The sequence below is a fragment of the Cystoisospora suis genome (genome assembly GCF_002600585.1).
Source record: "Cystoisospora suis strain Wien I chromosome Unknown contig_165, whole genome shotgun sequence".
NCBI lineage: Eukaryota > Apicomplexa > Conoidasida > Eucoccidiorida > Sarcocystidae > Cystoisospora > Cystoisospora suis.
The window spans coordinates 13,979-32,854 of NW_027152967.1; the positions used below are offsets into that span (position 1 = coordinate 13,979).

Consider the following 18,876-nt stretch of genomic DNA (forward strand, 5'->3'; position numbering starts at 1 on the left):
TGCAAATGGTTTGAATGGACTTTCAGAACGAGGAAAGGTCCTGAGACCTGTGAGTTTTTCTTGCACGGGTTCCCTTGGCGCAACGCCGTCGCACCTCCGGAGGATTGCTTTACCGCTCGGACAGGAATCGTAAGTTGCCCGGAGTTACCTCCGAGAAAACGACTCTCACACAGCGCCTCAAGTGCCTCTATTCTGTCCGTGTATACAGTACATTGAGAACTGCCTCTCACGGTTGTTCCGTTATTGACAGACCATGAGTACATGACCATCTCTTCGAGTTGGCTTCACCTCTCTCCGCATTCCTTCCCCGGAGCGCATGAACGAAATGCGTAGAAATCGTTTCTGCCCGGTCTGTCCAGTCCGTCTGTCGTCACCGCTATATGTTATCACTTCTATTCTCGACCTCTTTGCTGAATATCCTTGCATTCTTTTTCGTTTCCCCAGTAGTCACTTGCAATCCAAAAAACAGTCAAACCGGCTCGCCCCCTCCTCATTCGCCGCTTGTTTCACGTTGTATACGGGTACGGAGTTGGGCTCCTCTCGAAAACGTTTTTCGTCGACGCGATAACGCCCGTGTGTGTACCGCGGAGCGAGCAGATCCCCCTTCGCCCCCCCTTGACACTCTCTAAGGCGCAACAGGCAGCTTGTTACCTTCGACACATTCCTCATGAAGATTGTCCTTGGTAATAACGACAATTCTAATCATTCCACCAGAAGATCCATCTCTGGAGATGGCATGGGCAACGCACTTCTTGACAAACTGAACTGCCTCGTCCTGAGCCATACCCTCTCTGTAATTCGCATCCATGAAAGCGCTAATAAACACGGAACCAGATCCTCCTGCTGTGTATTTCATCGGCATCATCGCCCCTCCCACCGGGACAGCGTAAATCTGTCCGCCTTTGACGGGGTCATACCCAGCTACAATGAGTCCTGCCGTTAATGCGTCTTTGTATTCATAGCACAGAGACTGGAACACCGTGGCAGCTGCCTGGACTCTCGGCTTTTCCCCCTTTGGCAGTTCCTGCGCATACTGCTGGATGTACAGCTTGACGATCTGTGTGACAGCCTGAGTGTCTGCCGCACTCCCGGAACGGCATACACAAATACGGTCGTGGACTCTGCTTATCTTTCTTGCCGCGCGATTCACAACGTAGCTGCCCGCTGACGTTCGGGTATCCGCACCCAAGACCACACCTCCGTTGAAAGATACCGCAACAATAGTCGTGCCACTCGACACTGCCGGAAGGGGAGCAGTGCCAGAAAACGGAACCGAAGAAAGATGCCCGCCTGCCGAAGACTGCAAAACTGGCAACCCCAAGTCATCAAAAGTAACAATGCAAGAAGACGACGCCATGATTAAGAACAGAGGGGACTACAGAAACGAAGGTGCTCAACAAGACACACACTGTGCACTGGATGGGACAATGAGACAGGGAAGTAGAAAACGGGGAAATGCCAGGGAAAGGAAGAGATTTGAAGAGAAGAAAAACCAACCTAGGAAGAAATGCGCCGTCCGCGGTGAGGTTAATCGGGAGTGGTTTTGCACAGGAAACGTAGTGGTTCACGAAAAGTCGAAGGAAGGAAGTCTCTAGAGCGAGACGGAACAGCATCAGTTCACCTCCGTTTTCGTCCGCAGCAACGCAGCGGGTATGCCTGTTAGAAGCGGAACAAAGAAGACAGTTTTCGACGGAAGTTTGACGGAATAAGGAGGTGGTGAGGTCGGAAGTCAGGATGAATCCCAGGGAACTCACGGGTAGACCTCCCGCGTGCCTACTTCTAATCCAGCACAAGTTTGTCTTTTCCGCTTTTCTTACAAAACAGACACGCACAAACCAATAGATACTTTTTGGTTCGTGAGTCGGTAGCAAAACAGACAGTAGAACCGCCACGGACACGATGAAGTTTTGTCTCGGCTTATAATGAAGACAAACCCCGTTCTGCTGATTGTATATGCACATCGCCGCATGTGCACATTGGCCGCGCAGCCGTAAACGGATACCAAATTCGATCGAAGAACAACGGGTGTATGCTTGTTGCTTGAGTAAGTCGCTGCCGCCGGAGGTTGACTACGGAAATCCCGCCATCAGGTCAGGGATTCGCTCCGACAGGCGTTTCACCGGCTACCTGGAAGGGCCCTTGATGCATGCGCAGTTTTGACTGCAGGCTAGATCCTCCGTAACCCGTTTCTACCTTAGACTAGATAAGTGAATTCTTTCTTTTCCGTACGTGTACTCGGAGTCGCTGACTCTGTTGCCGCGGTTTCCACCGCCTCGGCTTTGTCTCCCGTTCTGCCCCTGTTTCTAGGTTGCAGGGACGAGTGAGTCTTTTCCTTTTAGTGACCCCGATAGAGAGAAAGGAAGTACACAGAGGAGGGCGACGTTTCCTATACAAATGGTATTCCCTTCCCTTTGTCCCCAATACTTCTCCTATACAGCCGTGCTGAGACGAGGGAGCAGACCGTGTCCAGGTGCTAACTAGTTTTTCACCATTTCTCTGTATGTATGAGGATGCACCCTCCTCCTCTTTTACAACATGGCACCTTCTCCGAGCTCCGGTCCGACAGTATCACGCTTTGTATCTGCATGTTCTTCCCCTTCACCGTCATCCGGCGCCCCAGTCTCCAGTCTCAAGTCTTCCTCTCCTTACTCTTTAGAGGAGCTTCGTCGTCGTCTGCAAGATATAGTGAAGCCCGAGTGGAGGGATATCCCCGACACAGCGAGTGAACAATGGAAGATGCAGTTCAGGGAGTCCATCTCTGAAGGTCACTCTTCCACTTCACCCTCTGCCCCTTCGACCAAGTCCTGCAGCTCGTCTTCTTCAGCATCATCTTCATCCTCTGATGTACCTTCTACTTCTTCTGCTTGTCCCTCTTCTGCCTCCTCAGCCTCTCCTACACTACCCTCAGGCCTCTCTAGCAAGTCTTCTGCAACATCATTTGTTAATCGTCGGGAGCAATGCCTTCACGTCCTAACCGAGATTGCTTCAGTCCTAGTAAGCTTTCACATGCTGCGAGACGTCAGAATACCAAGAGTTGAATGATGTCCATCTGTGCTCTATTTCCTTTTTGTGCTCCGTAGAAGGGGATCGGCATGACATGTCTACCAACCCCGCCCTATGGTGAAGCTCAAGCCAGTGTCGCCTTCTGTGGGTGTCATCGTTGTGTCTGTTTTCACAAAACCCACTAGGTGGTGCCGCTGGAGAAAGGACGGAAGGGTCTCCAAACAGGCATTCTACTGAACGACCCTTAGAATGTTTTTCAGCGTATGTTGGCGCATACATAGGTGGTAAAATCTCACCTGTATGGGTACATGTATAACATGTGTACAAATGTGTCCCTCTCTGTATTGAGCGCGCGCGTGTTGAACTCGAATCAGTGTATTCCGAGTGAGTACTCTCTTCTAGAAAAAAGCTGGGCAGACATGGAGGCGTGTCGCGTACGTCATCCTTCTCTTTCCTCTCTTCATGTTTCCGAACTCTGCAAGGGAAGGCTGCCAGGGAAAACAAACTTCCCAAGCGGTTTGCATCTGGGCACTTGAATGACAGGCGAAGCAGTCTCCATGTTTCTCTTTCCAGCGTCGGCTTGTCATCTCTTGCTCACTTCTAACTGTCCTCTGTCGCCTCGCCGTCTTTTCTGCTTCCGTGCATATGTGTTTCCTTGTCGGTTCAAACCTAGAAACAGCTGAAGATTGATTGGAGACACTTGGCCCTCTCCACCAGGTTTGTACCCCATGTATACTCAAGACTTTCTCCCGGCCGTCATGTGTTTGTTTCTCTTGTCGCTTCTACTTGAGAGACCCACCTTTCTACTCTGAATAGATGATGGCAGGAGTTTCTGTGGGCGTCTCTCTCGGAGTGTTACCTATTCATCTTCCTGTACAAGTATGTACGCAAGGAGATCACCCCACACAGCAGGCATCATCCTCCTCGTTTTCGCTTCCGCTTTGGCTGATACAAGGATAGGGGGCCAAACCACGTCTGCTGACGTCGTCCAATAATTCTCGAGATCCCAGCCAAGTCATGCGTAAGCGCGGCTTTCCTGTGTCGTCTTTTCTATGAAGCCAACTCTTTGTGCCATGTGTCTAGCGGCGCACTGGTAACAGATATACAAATGCGAGGCGAAGCCAGGAGTCACATTAGATGCTAACTACCTCATGTTGCGTTCGAGAAAAAGAGGCTCAGACCCCAGGAAATACGACTCACTCGCACCCAACAGCTCTCTCCCGTGTGCCTTGCTTCCAGGATACACCGTGGCTGGTGGCACAGAAGCGACTAGAAGGCATCAATGACGCAGAAAAGTCACGTCGACTGACGCTTGAGGAAGTTGTTCTGTACGCCCGCAGGTGAGGAGATCCAGCTGGCGCTTTCCTCGTGGACTAGGCCCTCAGTTTCCGAGGTGTTACGTGAATCTTACTATGGCGCTTATTTTGCTTCTATCCGAGACCTGTACAGCGGGGAAGTACAGTGTCTGTTGTGTCAGATCGTTCCTGTAAAAAGGGCTCCGCTCCACATTTTCGATTAGTTCCGTAGTTCGCAATATATAGATGCCCTTTTTCCATAGAGGGATAGAATATTCACTCATGAACACCTGAGGTTCTATATTATCTTTTTTCATTTTTCAGTGTGTCTCGCAGGTATGTCTCACACTTGGGCGCCACGGTGAAGTCCAGGGAGACGCGCAGCCAGGGTGTCTGGACGGCAGGCATGGTTTTTCGTTTGTGTCTCATTTTGAGAACACACACGGCTTGCCCGATCAAGGGCGAGACCAAAGCCTTGTTGTCTTGAAGGCCTTGAGATCGTTATATCCAGTCCACAGATGTTTCTTTCTGCTTGGCGCTGTGTAGTACGCCGTTCTAACTGCGTAGCTCAAGCGTCTTGCTGGACGCGGAGATCGGGCAGAGCCACTCCCTGTGTATGGGAGGATAACTTACTCCGGAGATTCACTAATAAATCAATCTTTCTTGTGGCCGGAATTATGACAGCCTGAATTGAAGTGTTTCACGTTGTGTTACCACAGCCTTCATGTGTATCTGCTTAGCATTTTGTGTTTCCACGTCCATATATGCTATTCGTGGCAGTATATGCAGGCTGTGTTCTACGTAAGTCGAGATCGTCTCGGTGTGTCAGCGTGAGAGATGACAGACGAATGGTTCATTCAAGTTGAGAGGTTTGAATTTTCTCTTGATCTGTTTATAGGCTTGGGGGAAGCACAGCAGCTCCACCGGAAACTACTAATATTTCCGATGTTGTGGCGCACCAGGCTATCTATCCGACATTCCATTTTCTCCCGTATCCTTCTATGGAAGAGTTGCAGTCTTCCCGTCTGTCCTTTCTTGCTTCAAAACCCTTCGACAAAGTTTGTTTTCCTCCTGAGATCCGCACAAAACTCAGCTACAGAGTGTCTCGCAGAGAGACGGACGCGTCAGGGAGGCCTAATCGTATTGGAGGGTATGAGGTTCGGTTTGTATGCCAGACTCCCGGTTGTACCATCAAATACAGGTACGCTGAGAAAGGACATAGAGCGCCAAAGAGAAAAAAGGTATAGATGAATATACCTAGGTTCATACGTAAATGCATCCACTCTACACTTGTAGTACCTGCACGTACGTAGGCATTCGTACCTACTCGTTCAGATACTCCTTTGTCTTCAGAACTGACATGCTCTGTGACTGGCCTCCTGCGAGTCGGGAAGATGACCACTGAGCGAGACTAGGGGGGCATCGATAGGGTCTGCTGCCACGCTGGTGAGGGCAACAAGAATCATTTGTTTACTGTTTGGACTTTCTGTAGGCGTGGAGCCAGTCATGTACTCAGGCATACTCAGTCGATGAACTCTTCGGGCGGGGGATTCATTGAAACCTAGTTTTCTACAGCTTACGTTTCCCTGTCTCGCCGCGATGCCGAGGCTCTGTTTTTTCAAGTCGGTGTCCGGTGCTGCTCTCCAGTTGCCTTGCTCGTCTCTCGTCCGTGGTGGTTGTGTATTGATTTCTCCGCGGGAAAACAACCCGTACTCTTCTTACTATAGTCATCCTTTCCTCCCGTACTTCTCGTCTCAGCCATCCTCACGTCTCTTCGGGTCCCCATGCTTTTCCTTCTAAGGCTCTGCAAGGGCTGGCTGGCTGGACGCGCGTCGGGGTCTTGAGATTTGTAGAAGTCTACCTTGTTTTGTAACGCCGCATCCCATCACGCGCAGCCGCCGAGGTATGATTGCATTGAGCTCATGCTCGGCTTTCCTCAGCTGTTCTGAAAAAGCCATCGACCCTCATACGTATAGCACCCTTTTGTGGTGTCTTCTTGTCTCAGCCTTTTTGACAGTGTTTTCGGCCCAGACGCACTTCCTCCTGAGTCGCTGTGGAATACATACACGTACAATCCTACTTCTGTTCCCTTCGTCACTCATCCTTTTCCCAAGACAATACTTGCTCAAGCGTTCAAACCTCCTCTTCAGCCCTCTAGGCCAGCTCTACTGCGTGTGAACCTTCGGAGCAACGCATCGCGGGGTCCGCATCAGCAGGACGCTGCCGCCAGACAGGGCTCCCGGCCCTCACCCCGAGCGCTGGGTAGTGCGGTGGCGGAGCCTACAGATCTCCCCTTGGCTACACACAGTAGTCCAGCCCGTGTCACGTCTCTTCCAGGCAGAGCGGGACATTCCTCACCTCCTGACGTGGCGGAAAGGAAAGAAGCTCAAGGAGGAAGAGGCGAGCTTGGAGCTTCACTGGGAAAAGAAGGACCGGAAGGAAGAGCACAGCAGCTTGGAGAAGAGTCCGTAGGGGGAGGACTGAGCGAGAGTACACAGGTAAGCAATGTAACTGATGAGTTCGGTCAGACCGGCCGTGCCCAGAGTTAATTGCTTCGGCTCTTTTGTGGGAAACAAATCACTCGACTGCGCTGGTTCCGAAAGGAAGGGCTGGCCAAGGGGACTTTACGGAAATACGATAGCGGAGTCCAGGAGGCGAGCCGTGTGCACATCTCCACCAGTGTAAAGCATGTGGTTCCCCTGGACGCGTGATTTCAGCAGACAGTGCCAGCGTATGTTAATGTGCAACAGGGCCAGGTGGGCAAGGGTCTACACTGGAAAGAAAAATCCCCAAGAGTAATCAGTTGCCAAATGTGAAAGTTTTCCACGCAAGTACACTTGAGTAGCTGGCAGGGGGGTGCTGAGCAGATACCTGAAGCGCAATCAACCCCAACCAAGTCTAGAGTAAAAAGCGCCTCCCAAGTAAGTTCCGGTAGACCGTGTGTCCTGCAAAGCGGCAACAAAGATTACAAGCGACAACTCAAGCGCTCGTCCCACTTCGTCACACTGTACAAAGAAGTAACTTTTCAGGGACGCTTGCATGCCGTGTGCCTCAAACTGAGCTGAGTAGTATGTTTATACACTTGCGTGTGTGTAGGCGGACCTCCGTACATGCTGGCTTCGTAGCGCAGTTAGCACTTGACTCTCCAGACTCAATCTTCTTTCTTGTCAGCGGTGGTGCTGATGTCCCGCTTCACTTCCTGGTAGTGTTTGCTGCTCTTACAGGCAGGCACGACGCCCCAAAGAGAAGAGCAGCCTCGTCCTGGCACTGGGTCTGTCCTGGCGAAGGGATCTGAGCTGCAGGAAGCGGTGTGGGCTCCCGACAATAAAAATGGACCGTCTGCTATGGAGGTTGCCCGTCCGTCAGCCTCACTGCCGGCTCATCCCTCAAAGCCTGTTTCCACGACCGCAATGGGAACACCTTCCACAGCTTTCCACGGCTTGATGCTTGGAAGTGGAAGGAGAAGAAGAAAAGAAGTCGTGCAGCAGGAAGAAGCCGAGTCAAGTGGCAGCGCAGACAGCAGTAGCAGCAGCGGGGAAGACTCTAGCGAAGAAGAGGGGGAGGAGGGAAACGGCCGCACACAATAGCGGAGTGCACCTGATTAGAGCACCACCTGGGGCGGGCCGGTGATGCGAAAGAAAGCAGGCTGTTCTGAGATGACTGCCGCAGACTGCTTCTGCTGCTCCCACCATCCACAGCTATACGGCTCCAACGCATACACTGCCCTACCCCAGTGTAGGTGTCCGCGTGTGTGCTAGGTACTGAAAATCTTGTGCTCGGCTGTTGCTGAGAATCTTTGTTTCAACTCATCAGATCGAAGACGCGTTCTTACGTAATGCGTCAGTCTTCTGATTTCCCCGCAGCTTCCTGTTTTTCGAACGGGTTTCGAAGGCACGCCTGTCCCCCTGCAGAAGATGGAGCTCTATCGGACCGTTGGGCACAAGCCTTGCACCGGACGGTTGTCGGACTGGCTCACGGGTTTCCTTCTCGGTTTGACGCCGGGAAACGGCTGCTAGTGGACTTCGCGTCGCTGCAACGGCGACTGGGTTTTGCCGTACCGTTCGCGTTCGGTCGCAAGCGTGTCTTGTGCCCCTTCCGGGGTTCCTACAAGGTAGTACTCCCTCGGGAGGGGGGGCTGGGATAACCGGTTTGGAGGGCGGCGCACCGCTTAGCAGGCTGTGTCACTCAGCTACCGTATTGCTTCCAGCCCGCTACACAAGGAAGAAGAAAAGCAATCTTCCCGACGCGCTGCGTTAGGAAGTAGTAAGTTGCAAGGAGCGACCAAGGAATAAGAGCTAGTTCCTTCGAGTAGTTATAACCGGACGCTGGCATATTCCCGCCACAGTTGCTAAATTCTCGTGGGAGTAAGCTGGCAAGCGACAGGAACTTGGCCCGACAGGGAGAGACATTTGCAGCTGTCTGCAATCGTGCTGATCCTGGTGGAGCCGCGCCTACCCTCCGCTGCTTCCATGTGTTCTTGTCGTCGACGACTCCGCTTCTTTCCCCTGAGATGACATGCTCTCTAAATTGTGGTGTCAACGCTTGTCTTCTCGTAGCGTCGAAGCTGCTTCAGGCGCACAAAATCGTGTGCTCGCGGCACCTCGTGAGCAGAGCGGCCTGAAAAAGCGCCGTAACACCGAACCGCACGTTCTGAATAGGTCGGCGCCGCTCAACAATCATTCGGTAACAAGTAACGCACGAGAAAATTACTTGCACCCTATACTAGTACGAGGAGAAAATCACCTTTGTCTGTCTATACGAGTAGTGGGATGGTGAACTTGGCATTTTTTTTCCGCAGCGGCTGTTCAAGCCGACAAGCGGTTGCTAGCTGTCTGTTACCACTCGTCACGGCTGTCCCCCGCTTTTGGAATCCAAAGCAGCTCTGTGCCTGTGAGATCTCCGGAGACCTGAATCCAGCTGTCTGGTACGAGTTACACTCCCCCGCAAATAAGGGCTAGTGAAGTCAGTGGGGGCGACCCGTCTCAACCTCATTCTCATGCTTGATGTGCAGCCGACAACGTTGCCCACTCCGCTCCGGGCGACTCGCTAGCGAGGTAGCCCGAACGGGCGGTGACCTGCAGCGGCTCCATCGTCTGCACACAATTTCCAAGCTTTCTCGGGCACCTTCTTTCTTGACGGCAGAGGTACACTCTAGTTCATTCTTCCACTGGAGCACCTCGTGCTCGTGTACGGCTGATCGCGTAGCCGTGTGCAAGCAATGGTTTCACTTCCCTAAAGTCACTGGGACGTCACCGGTGGACGTGTTTTTCGAGGCCAACTCCTGCGGTGGGTCTGTCTCCTCACTTCCTACATCTCTTCCGCCGCTGCAATCTTCATCGCGAGCTGTCTGGCGACTCCCTAGCGCGCCCTACTTGGCTACGGTTGTTGACTCCGTCATCGCCAAAACGTACGAAACCCGTGCGGTGCGTCAGCTCATACTCCGTGTGCTGTTTTCTTTTAGATGGAACTTACTTCTGCCCTTCTTTCGAGGTTGTCGCAGACCTGCCGGTTGGTCGGTCAAGAGTTTCTCGGGCACCATGCTTGCTCAGTCCATCAACGGTCTGTAGCTTGACATTCGTCCAGCCGGGTCAGTGTGCTGTCAACCAAGCCAACGTTGAGGCGGTTAGGTGCAAGTAAAGAGACTACTCTTTAGCCCTCGAGTGTGGAACCGCGAAACGTGACGATGCACAGCCCTCCTGGAGCTGAGCCGGACAGGCAGAGGGCCACCAAGTCATTTTCACATGAGCCGGCTCAGACATGTCTTGCAGTTGTAACGCGCCATGCCCGCACCTCCATCCACACCGGTGTTGCAGGGATCTATCTGATTTCAGTTTTGCTCAACCAGCCGATTCCGGTGCTCGCTGCAAGCGGCACAGTGGGTTCTGGATTACGCGCCGACAGGATCTCGTCAGCAGAGTTACACTTGCCTAGTGGGGGTGACACTGTCCGCCGTTTCACGGTGTTGCAGCCTGGGATACGCGAAGTGGGGGGCGAAGGCGAAGCAGGAAACTATAATGGGACTCTCCTGGACCCAAGTGCCCCCGACTACGGAGTACAGACCTACCGTTTCAAAAGCAACTTGGAAGAGCCGGGCCGACACTCGCCTCGCTTTCCGGCTATAGAACTGGCGGAAAGAGCCAGGCCAGTAAAGAGCGTCGAGAACAAGCGCTCCTCAGCAGCGGGAGTAGACACAATTACGCCGACAGAGCCGCGGGTGTCAGGATTGCGTGCTGGCACTGAAACAAAGGATGCCTTCCACTCAAGATCGCCAGATGCTGAGGGGCCTGTCCCCGTTTCCAACGCCCCTGAAACGAGTGCAACAAGGGAGACAGGACTGCAGGGCTGGTCTTTGCTGGATCAAGTGTCGTATCTCATTCCGAAGATACCACCTTCGAGCATCCCATTTCTGCACCAGCCTCACATCGCCTCGATCGGCGGGGAGGCTAAGCAGCAGATTCCTGTTGTCAACGCGAAGAGTACTTCCGAACTGCCTTGTCTCAACAGTGGTGACGGGCCAGGCACGGGGCAGGAATGTGAACGTTGGAGGAACTATACGACGAGATCCGGGGTTCTCGTGGATAGTTCCTCGCGGCGCCAGCCCGTGCCCCTTGGAACTCTTCTCAGATCCGGCACGCCTTCGCTCTTAAGAGCTCGCGAGGCGCTGCCTACTGCCGGAGTGTTCCCAGGTCGGGGTGCCACTAGTGGAGCAGCCAGCCCTAACGCGGTAACTGAGGATCACGGAGAAAGCAGATATGGGGGCTGCCGCGAGCCCGCCCAGCGCACACTCGCTGAAGCTAGAAGAAGAAAAGGCGAACCGTCCTTTGTCCCAGTGGTCATGACGGGTGCTAAGCTTGATGACAACTTCCTCCCAACAGGCCCAGTCAGCTCAACACTGGGGACGGCCAGCACGAGCGACGAGCGGTGGTCGTGGGTGTGGTTAACCCCGTGCAGACTTTTGCGGAAAGCAGAAGCGGTGGAATACATGTTTGCTCCGGGGTTCGGAGCCGACGACTTCTCGAGCTACCGGTATATGGAACTGCTGGTGGATGTTCAAAGGCTGGACGAGGGAGATGTCGATGTGGGCGAGATTTACGTCCGAAAGAACAACCACCGTGAGAAGCACAGAAAAAGATGTACTGGAGATCAGCGCGTGTATCCTCTAGTTAGATGGCCGTGTATAACTGCCAGCGGCACACAGTGTTCACCAAGGAAAAGGCCGACCTTGGTGTCTGACGTCACTACGCACTGTTGACGGCAAACTGTCCGCTCATTCGTGTGGTGCAGTGCTCGAAGGTTTCACGGGAGCCAACGACATTCTGGTCTCGGTTAATGTCAGAGTGAGGCAGACGGTTAGTTTCATACTCTGCTTGCCGTGGGAGGTGGGGGCGCCGCTTCATCTTCAGACAGGCTTTGTGTACTGGGCGCGTTTTTTGCATCTTGTGTTTCTGTTCTTCAGCCACGCTCTTTTTGTATGACGCCAAGCAGCGCCTTCCCGTCAGTGGCCTGATCACAGTGCCGCTGGCTTGGGGACATCACAAATGGTTCATTACCGTTCACGGCAGTGAAAAGCTGAGCGCCACCCGTGTCACTCATCTAGTGAGACCGCGGGCAGACTCGCTGTTAATAAGGCTCGGCCTCGCCTTGTCAAAAGAACGTGTTCCTTTTCTGTCACCCGGAGCCACCCTGATTCTGCCGGCAAGCTCAGCTGCTAACTGGAGAAGAGAGATGAGTACTTCGCGGAGCACTGGCTCTTCCTCCACCTCCAAAACCTGGTCCGAGCTGACTGACGGGCAGCCCGATATACGCACAGGGTCCAACCAGAATGCGCACGCGGGGGACACAGAAAATGTGTCTGTCGTGGAGACTCCAACCTCTTCTTCTCTTCTTTCCCTTGGCATCTTTGGCGTGAGGACTCAGCCCCTCAAGTTTCGCTGCACCAGTGTTGGTGAAGCACACTGCAACGAGAATGATGCACGTTTTTGCATCTGCGTTGCGTCACCACACAAGGCAGCCCTGAGTTTCTCTCTCCAGTACCAGCTAGGTGGAGGTGGCCTGCGGCCTGCTGCTGTGCGGCGGAGGTCGAGACCAGAAGCTAATCACGGATCGCGTGCGTCACAGAGGTCCGGTAATGCGGGCGGGAGAGGTAACGCGATTCACCCCCTAGATCCACCAGACGCGGCTAGGCTGCCTCCCAGCGCTCGTGGGGAGCAGATCACCGAGCCAACCACAAAATCTACTACACCAGCTTGCCTTCTGAGTATGCTGCCCGTGAAGCTCCACCTGCTTTTTGAGGACGTGTCGAAAGTACAAAGCGAAGGAGCTTCACAGTCCGCAGTCGGACCCGACGCAGAGCTTATCCCCGGGGGGGCGAGCTCCTGCTCCGAAGGGCCCGGCGCGCTGCTGATCAACTCTCCAGATTGTTCACAGCCGTCTCACAATGGATGTGGCTCTCCGGCGAGCAAGCAGGGAGAACACGACAATCGTGAATCAGTACGCTGGCTTGGTGCTGTACCCATGAACACGGGCGTCACGACTGAAGGTCACTCCGCAGGCAAAGAAACTCTCGGATGTACAGAAAACCGCTGGTTAGAGGAAGTGATAGCGGAGGTCAGAGAACTGGGCTACCACGAGAGTCTGTACGTAACTCCTCATGAGTGCTTACCCGCGGGACTGCGCACACGCGTGAGCGCAGTCAGAGTGCAGACGAGGGTGTCACTGCTTGGAGACGGACAGGACTTCGCGAGCCACGTCGATGGAGAGGGGTGGACTGTTGAGCACCGGGTTGATCTGCTGCATGTTGCGCAGGGGGATATTCTTGTTACCGCAGTCCAGCAGCTTTCAAGCTTCCGGTCTCAGGACAGGGTGGTGAGAGGAACGAAGTTCCACCACATCCCTACTACCCCTGAGTGGCAAGAGCCGGCTGTAAAGGGCCTGCAGGTTTCGATGGAAGCTTCCACGTGTTCAAATCGTGAGGCTGTGCAGAGCTTCGAACGCAGCGTCGAAGAGCTGCACCTGGAAACAGAGACGCGAAGAAGAGCTCAGCCCTCACCGCCTTTGAAAAAACCAACCTCTTGGAGAGATAGAGGGCAAAAGGAAAGCCCGGGAGTCGCCACTCGTGCAGCCTACTTAGCCTTGCGCCGCGATCTAGGTGAAGAGATCCAGGCTGGTGGTTACCAGGAACTGTCTTTATTCGGTTCGTCACCAACGCACGGATTCCTTTCTCAGACTCCGCTCTACAGATTGATACAGGAACGACTGCAGAGAAGTGCCGGAGGCCTTCATGAGACCGCGACTCCCCGCCCGACAAGTCTGATCACTGGGCATGCGCAGAGGTCCTGTTTCACTCACTCCGTTGGGCATGGGAATGACGTTACAGCTGCGAATGCTTCGGAGCCGGACCCAGCTAGAGCTGTCAAGACGACGGAGAGAAGTATTGTTGCGTCAGATGAGCCAGCAACAAGTCCACATCTCGACGAGTCCTCGTTCTGGTCTCCGGGAAGCAATCACACGGGGAGGGCACAGTCTGAAGTCGCCGAAGGAAGCTCCAAAAAACACTCAACAAACGTCCGGACTGGGTCGGTTACGGCGGATACCAATACGACAAGGTCGAGCAAGAGACCCGCGCAACCATTTACTCAAGTCGTGTTCCAGGACAGCAGTTCAAAGCACAGTTGGGAGAGTCTCCCGGGAAAGTGTTCGCCGCCGTTCTCTGCCCGGATGGCTGGCCGAACGCTCCAACAAGACCTAAACTCACATCTTCCTCCACTGCATGCTAGGAGGTATGCCGCGCGGAAGAAATCTTTACCTTCTGGCTCTACGGTCGTAGCCATCAATGGTGGATGGAGGTAAGACAGAGAGGCTCTAGGAGTAGTGAAGCAGAAAACTTTTTTGAGCGGTGTCCACGTTTCGCAAGCGTGTAGGTGTGAAGCAACCAAGCTACTGAATCGACAAATGCAACGTAGGTTATCTTATCTCTTCTGTAATGCAGCTACGGGCTTGCCTACCTCGGACGGAACGATCTTTGTCCTGCCACCATCCTTCGAAGTACTCTGGTGATTCCGGAGGCCTTTCTCAATCCAGTGACCCCACTTAAGGTCCAGGTGATGCTGAGACGGGGGGCTGTGCCTTTGGCCGTTGAGGGCGCACTCGCCCACGGCTCTTGGCGCACCTCTGAGTCTCCCCACGCGAGTCACCAGCAGGACAGCACCGCTGCTGCAACCTCTATTCAAGACGCTGCTGGAGTAAAGGACCACACGTCGTGCAGTGATTTCGTAGCAGACACGGCTTTCGAATGGACCTTAACTTCACTTCACTTAGACAAAGCCCGGCAAGCAAGGGGTCTTCTCGAGGTGGAGACACCTCCACTAAAGCATTTGAAACCGGGGCAGTACGTCGTTGGGTGGCGTGTAGTGGTCCGTCAAGTCAAAATCGCAGCAGTAGAAGACTCGCAACACCCGGATACACGCGCAAACAACCACGTCGGCCATTTCAGGAGAGCTGCATCGAGGAGACAGGACGTCTGGACTGATCTGCAACAAACCGAATATCCGGAAGACCCTTCTGACTCGACAAAGGCATCTCAGAGTGGAAAAACTGCAGCATCGGACCTCCCGAAGCGTAACACCGCGGCCAGCCGCGGAGGCAGCGACGGGAAACAAACTGGAAACTGGATAAGCAGCAGACCACTCTGGACCTTACAAGTCAACCAGCTGCTGCGGTTGTTGGGTTCAATTTCGGTGTCGCAGGGTCTTGAAGAGCAGTCGATGTCTCATTTCCGCGACCGAATTTTGAATGATCGCAGTCAGGATCCCAGCCAGCCGGCAGGCGAAAGTTTGGATAGAGTACAGGCAGATACTCTTCGAGGGCGGGTGGACCCAGATCAGGCTGCAGAAGCTGAAGTGAGTTGGCGGGTCTCACTAGTACCACCTGTTGCAGTCGCTGATTCCACGTTCCCGATCCAGTTCCAGGAACCTGTTGGGTATCGCAATGGTGTCTATGACTTGATAGCGGGCAGCCTTCCCAGCGTAGAAACCTAGGTGCGAGACAGAGTCGTTTGCCAGAACGGAGATGGACGGTTGCTCGGGCGTCTCTCATTGCTTCAAGTGCGTGGCTCTGTTTGCTTCGTCAGGTCGATACCATCTCCAGCGCAGATAGTCGTGGGGAGGTACCGCAAGCTCATCACAGCGTCTACTTTTGTCTGCGGGGTGCTTGCATTCAGCTCTTCTTCAGTTTCCGAGTGGCGGATCTCTGTCCTCTAGGCTGCGATAACGGGAGTCACTGCGTTGCGCATCCTGCCCGGGGCCACTGGGAGTATGTGTGCCTCTGTCGCGAGGGTTTTATGGGGGACCGCTGCGAACTCAAATCCTTGCCGGACTTCGCGTCTTCCGCAGTGATGCTTTCAAACTTAGCAATTGTACCGGCTGTCGCCTGGGCAGCTAAGATACGGGATTTCCTTGCTAGCGCTGCCTTCCTCTTTACAGGGATGGCCTCCTTGTTCTATCACGTCTGCTACAGCGAGCACTGGTGTATCTTGCCTCCTCACACGCTCTCTGTGCTCGATCACGCTGGCAGCCTCTCCAGCTTTGTGTGTGTCGCGGTCAGACTGATGCACTTCGAGAAGGGGAGGACGCGTCAAAGGTGAGACGTTGCTGGGTGGTGACTGGACACTGACTATCAAGAGCAAACCGGCGGGGCTACCAGCTGTTGCACCCTGTAGGGGCCAGCAGCTCAAATGAGATACTTATGTTTGAGTTCCAAGTGCTAGTTCCAACCGGAATTGACAACACCCACACAGAGATGCGAATCTCCCGTCCCCTTCCTGTTGCGAGGACCGCTGCTATTGGTGAAGTCCGTGTCACCTCCTGCAGACCAGGAAGCATATAGAGAAGGCAGTCGAGCATGCAACTCGTCACGAGCTTTTTTTGTGAGAGCACGAGTACGGGTGAGAACTTCGATGCCTAAGCGTTCCTAGAGACCAAGCCCAGAGTCGGCTTCTCGATAAGGTGTGGGAAGAAGTTTAGACTCAGTCATTGACGACGGAGACGCCTTCATGTCAAGCCTCTGTCAGTGTGCTCGACCTTCGTGGGCATAATTCTATCGCCCAACGGCTTACCCTTCCGTCTGCGAGTGCTCCTAGGACAGTTTGTCGGCAACAGCCCCTGGGTACCGAGGTTCTGCTTCTGTCGTTTGTGAGGAAACCCGTGTTTATCCCAAAACGTTTCAGCCTGTAGTGTCGGCCGCAGAACTTTCTTAGTATGCGTGACATCTGTTGAGTAAGATGACCGGAGTTCCGAGACTGAGAGTCGAGCAGGCACGAACTGTACAGCGGTTGATCGCCCCTTCATGAATCCGCTCGCGCCAATTTGTATTGTCGCCTGCCTGCTAAGATGGTGATTCATACATCCTAAGAGCGGCTGTTTGCTCAAGTATTTAGATACAGCGTCGCAACAAGTTCGTGAGACCCCACCGAGCGGAGCTGTCCTGCCATTCGTTCAGACTTCTCGCGTCACTGCTACTTCTGGTTTCGGCGCTCTTATTTTTCCAAGGCGGTGTCACTGCGCTAGGGCTTGGTCTTCTCTTCTCCATCCTTGGAATTCTCTTCCTGTCCCGCATTACATACGTTCTTCTTAAGTCAGAGTCCCGCGCGGGGCGTGAGGCTGCAGAGCTGCAAAATTCCCTTGAAGGTGCGGTCAGGGATGCGTTTGAGCAAGAAATCTTCAATATCTCCGTGACGCACCCTTGCTTCCTCTATGAGGAATGCCTCACGGAAGAGGACGGCAAAGGCGAAGAGCGAGGCGATGAATCGTTAGAAGATTCCTCGAGTACATTACTGTCGACCGCAGGAAGCACGTCGCGTGGAAGTACGGGTTTTCAGTCTTTCGGTGAGCCCGAAGCCCCTTGTATTTCCGAAGCCGAGTTCGTCGGTGACTCATCCGACAGCGAACCTGCCTGCAGTGTCCTCACTCACGCTTCAAGCAGCGTTTCGCGGGGAAGCGTCTTCACTACGTCGAGAACAGGATTCTTCCGCGAAAGATTACAGCAGGGCGGCACAAGGCTGTTCAGTAACGAACACGGGAGCGGGATGAAGCCGGCATCAGGCTGTTGTGTGGAAGATTTGCCGGTGCCGGTTCCGGTGACTGAAACAGGGGGTGTGAAACGTGTTGCAAGGGCAGTCATTCCCGTCCCGCAACGCAGTCGGCGGGGAGGGATAGTAGTTGACATCTGCGAGAGTCCGGGGAAAGGCAAGCCTTCCTCCGCTAGCGATACGCAAGATGGCGACCTCGGCCACTCGGATGTAGCAGGCGACGATGGCTCCGATGGTCGCGAACCGCAGCGCAGCACTACAGGGAACGAGCACAGTCACCTGTTCTGGACGGGGGGTGCGTTCGAGGAGATTGTACCTTGCAGAGCGCGCAGCTCTACAGTCAACTTTACCATATCTGCTCCTCGACCGTACCGGCGTGTCGTCTCATCCGTCCAGTCTGGGCAACCAGCTGACTCCCTCGAGGAGTGTGGCTTGGGTCTGCGATCCGCCACCTCACCAACTGAAAACCAAGTCAGGGACTTCTTTTGTACCCAGACCGTGCACCTGGAGAGAGACCGACATGTTTACCGACGACACAGCGCGCCACAACAGCCTCACTTCTTTCAGTTTCCTATGGCCGTGGCAGAAGTGAGGAACGAGGTGCGGGGAGACGGTGTCGACCATGACACGGAGAGCACAACTGTTGGGGCGAATAAAATTACCGTGATTGTCAGCGGTATCATAAGAAATGCGAGGCTGGGGCACGGACTAGGAAATGGTGATGGGGTAACGCTGTTCTCAAGACTGGTACCTTGCATCCGGAGCACCGCGCGGCGCGTGTTCAAGTCGAGTGACGTTGCTACAACGCCGAGGAGCCCTTCGACGCAAGAACCATACTTACCGGATGAAGGTTTCGACACTTTCGTAGATGCGCTCAGCTGGAGAGGGACTGCCGTGGCGGTTACGCTGCAGCACTACCTGGTTCCCTCCAGGCCGGTCTTCCTTCTCAGTGGCCTAGCAGCCACCGGGGCTGCGGCCGCTTGTTGGCAGCTGGCAACAAATGAGACCTATTGGGTAATCCATGCTTTCTGGCATTTATTCATCATGCTTTCGCCTTTTCTCGCGTATAAAGTGCACGAAGATAAACGCAGTGAAAACCCCTTCCCGGTCTACCTCAACTTTCAGACAGAAGGAAGAGCCCAACGAGAAATATAATCTCTAACTCTCCTTTGCTCCCTACTCTGTTTCTCAAGAAGCATTTGGAAGGCACGTCCCGGACACGGGATCGACAGGTCAGATGTGTGCTAACTCTCAGTATGCAGTTTCGGGGCTAAGTATCTTACCCTTCTTTCTCTTTTTTCACAATCATAAGACTGTAACAGTCTGAGAACGATACCAAGCGAGAGAGCCATTTTGACTGCCCTGCGTCGGTCATCATCTCCACCGACTCCGAAAGCTTCCTTTGCAATTTCACGAAACCACCCTGCCGACGGAAGCGAAGCGCGCGTGCGCGGGTTCGTGTGAAAGGGCGCGGTACCGGGGTAGTACAGTGGA

General features: G+C 53.9%; 3 protein-coding genes across 3 annotated transcripts; 2 read left to right on the forward strand and 1 right to left on the reverse strand.

Annotated features, from left to right (window-relative positions):
- On the reverse strand, window positions 1-2,023 carry CSUI_000376 (proteasome subunit). The gene has a single exon (XM_068060610.1). It carries the CDS (start codon window positions 1,355-1,357, stop codon window positions 626-628), a length of 732 nt encoding a protein of 243 aa, XP_067927404.1. The 5' UTR covers window positions 1,358-2,023; the 3' UTR covers window positions 1-625.
- CSUI_000377 (mediator complex subunit med4) lies at window positions 2,017-11,757 on the forward strand. The gene is made up of 5 exons (XM_068060611.1): window positions 2,017-2,994; window positions 4,243-4,343; window positions 5,197-5,499; window positions 6,304-6,796; window positions 7,523-11,757. The coding sequence occupies exons 1-5, from the start codon at window positions 2,536-2,538 to the stop codon at window positions 7,883-7,885; spliced, it is 1,719 nt and encodes a 572-aa protein (XP_067927405.1). The 5' UTR covers window positions 2,017-2,535; the 3' UTR covers window positions 7,886-11,757.
- A 266-nt stretch (window positions 11,758-12,023) lies between these two features.
- CSUI_000378 (uncharacterized protein) lies at window positions 12,024-18,537 on the forward strand (the record flags this gene model as incomplete). The annotated part of the gene is made up of 4 exons (XM_068060612.1): window positions 12,024-14,143; window positions 14,287-15,196; window positions 15,427-15,935; window positions 16,794-18,537. The coding sequence occupies 4 exons, from the start codon at window positions 12,024-12,026 to the stop codon at window positions 18,535-18,537; spliced, it is 5,283 nt and encodes a 1,760-aa protein (XP_067927406.1).
- Between the last annotated feature and the right edge of the window lie 339 nt (window positions 18,538-18,876).

What these genes read in the sequence shown, in the direction of transcription:
- CSUI_000376 (XM_068060610.1), bottom strand. Translation starts at nt 1,357, where the DNA reads ATGGCGTCGTCTTCTTGCATTGTTACTTTTGATGACTTGGGGTTGCCA.
- CSUI_000377 (XM_068060611.1), top strand. Translation starts at nt 2,536, where the DNA reads ATGGCACCTTCTCCGAGCTCCGGTCCGACAGTATCACGCTTTGTATCT. An exon ending in CCGAGATTGCTTCAGTCCTA is followed by an intron (nt 2,995 to 4,242) that starts GTAAGCTTTCAC and finishes CCTTGCTTCCAG; the next exon opens with GATACACCGTGGCTGGTGGC. An exon ending in GGTTGTACCATCAAATACAG is followed by an intron (nt 5,500 to 6,303) that starts GTACGCTGAGAA and finishes TTCTTGTCTCAG; the next exon opens with CCTTTTTGACAGTGTTTTCG.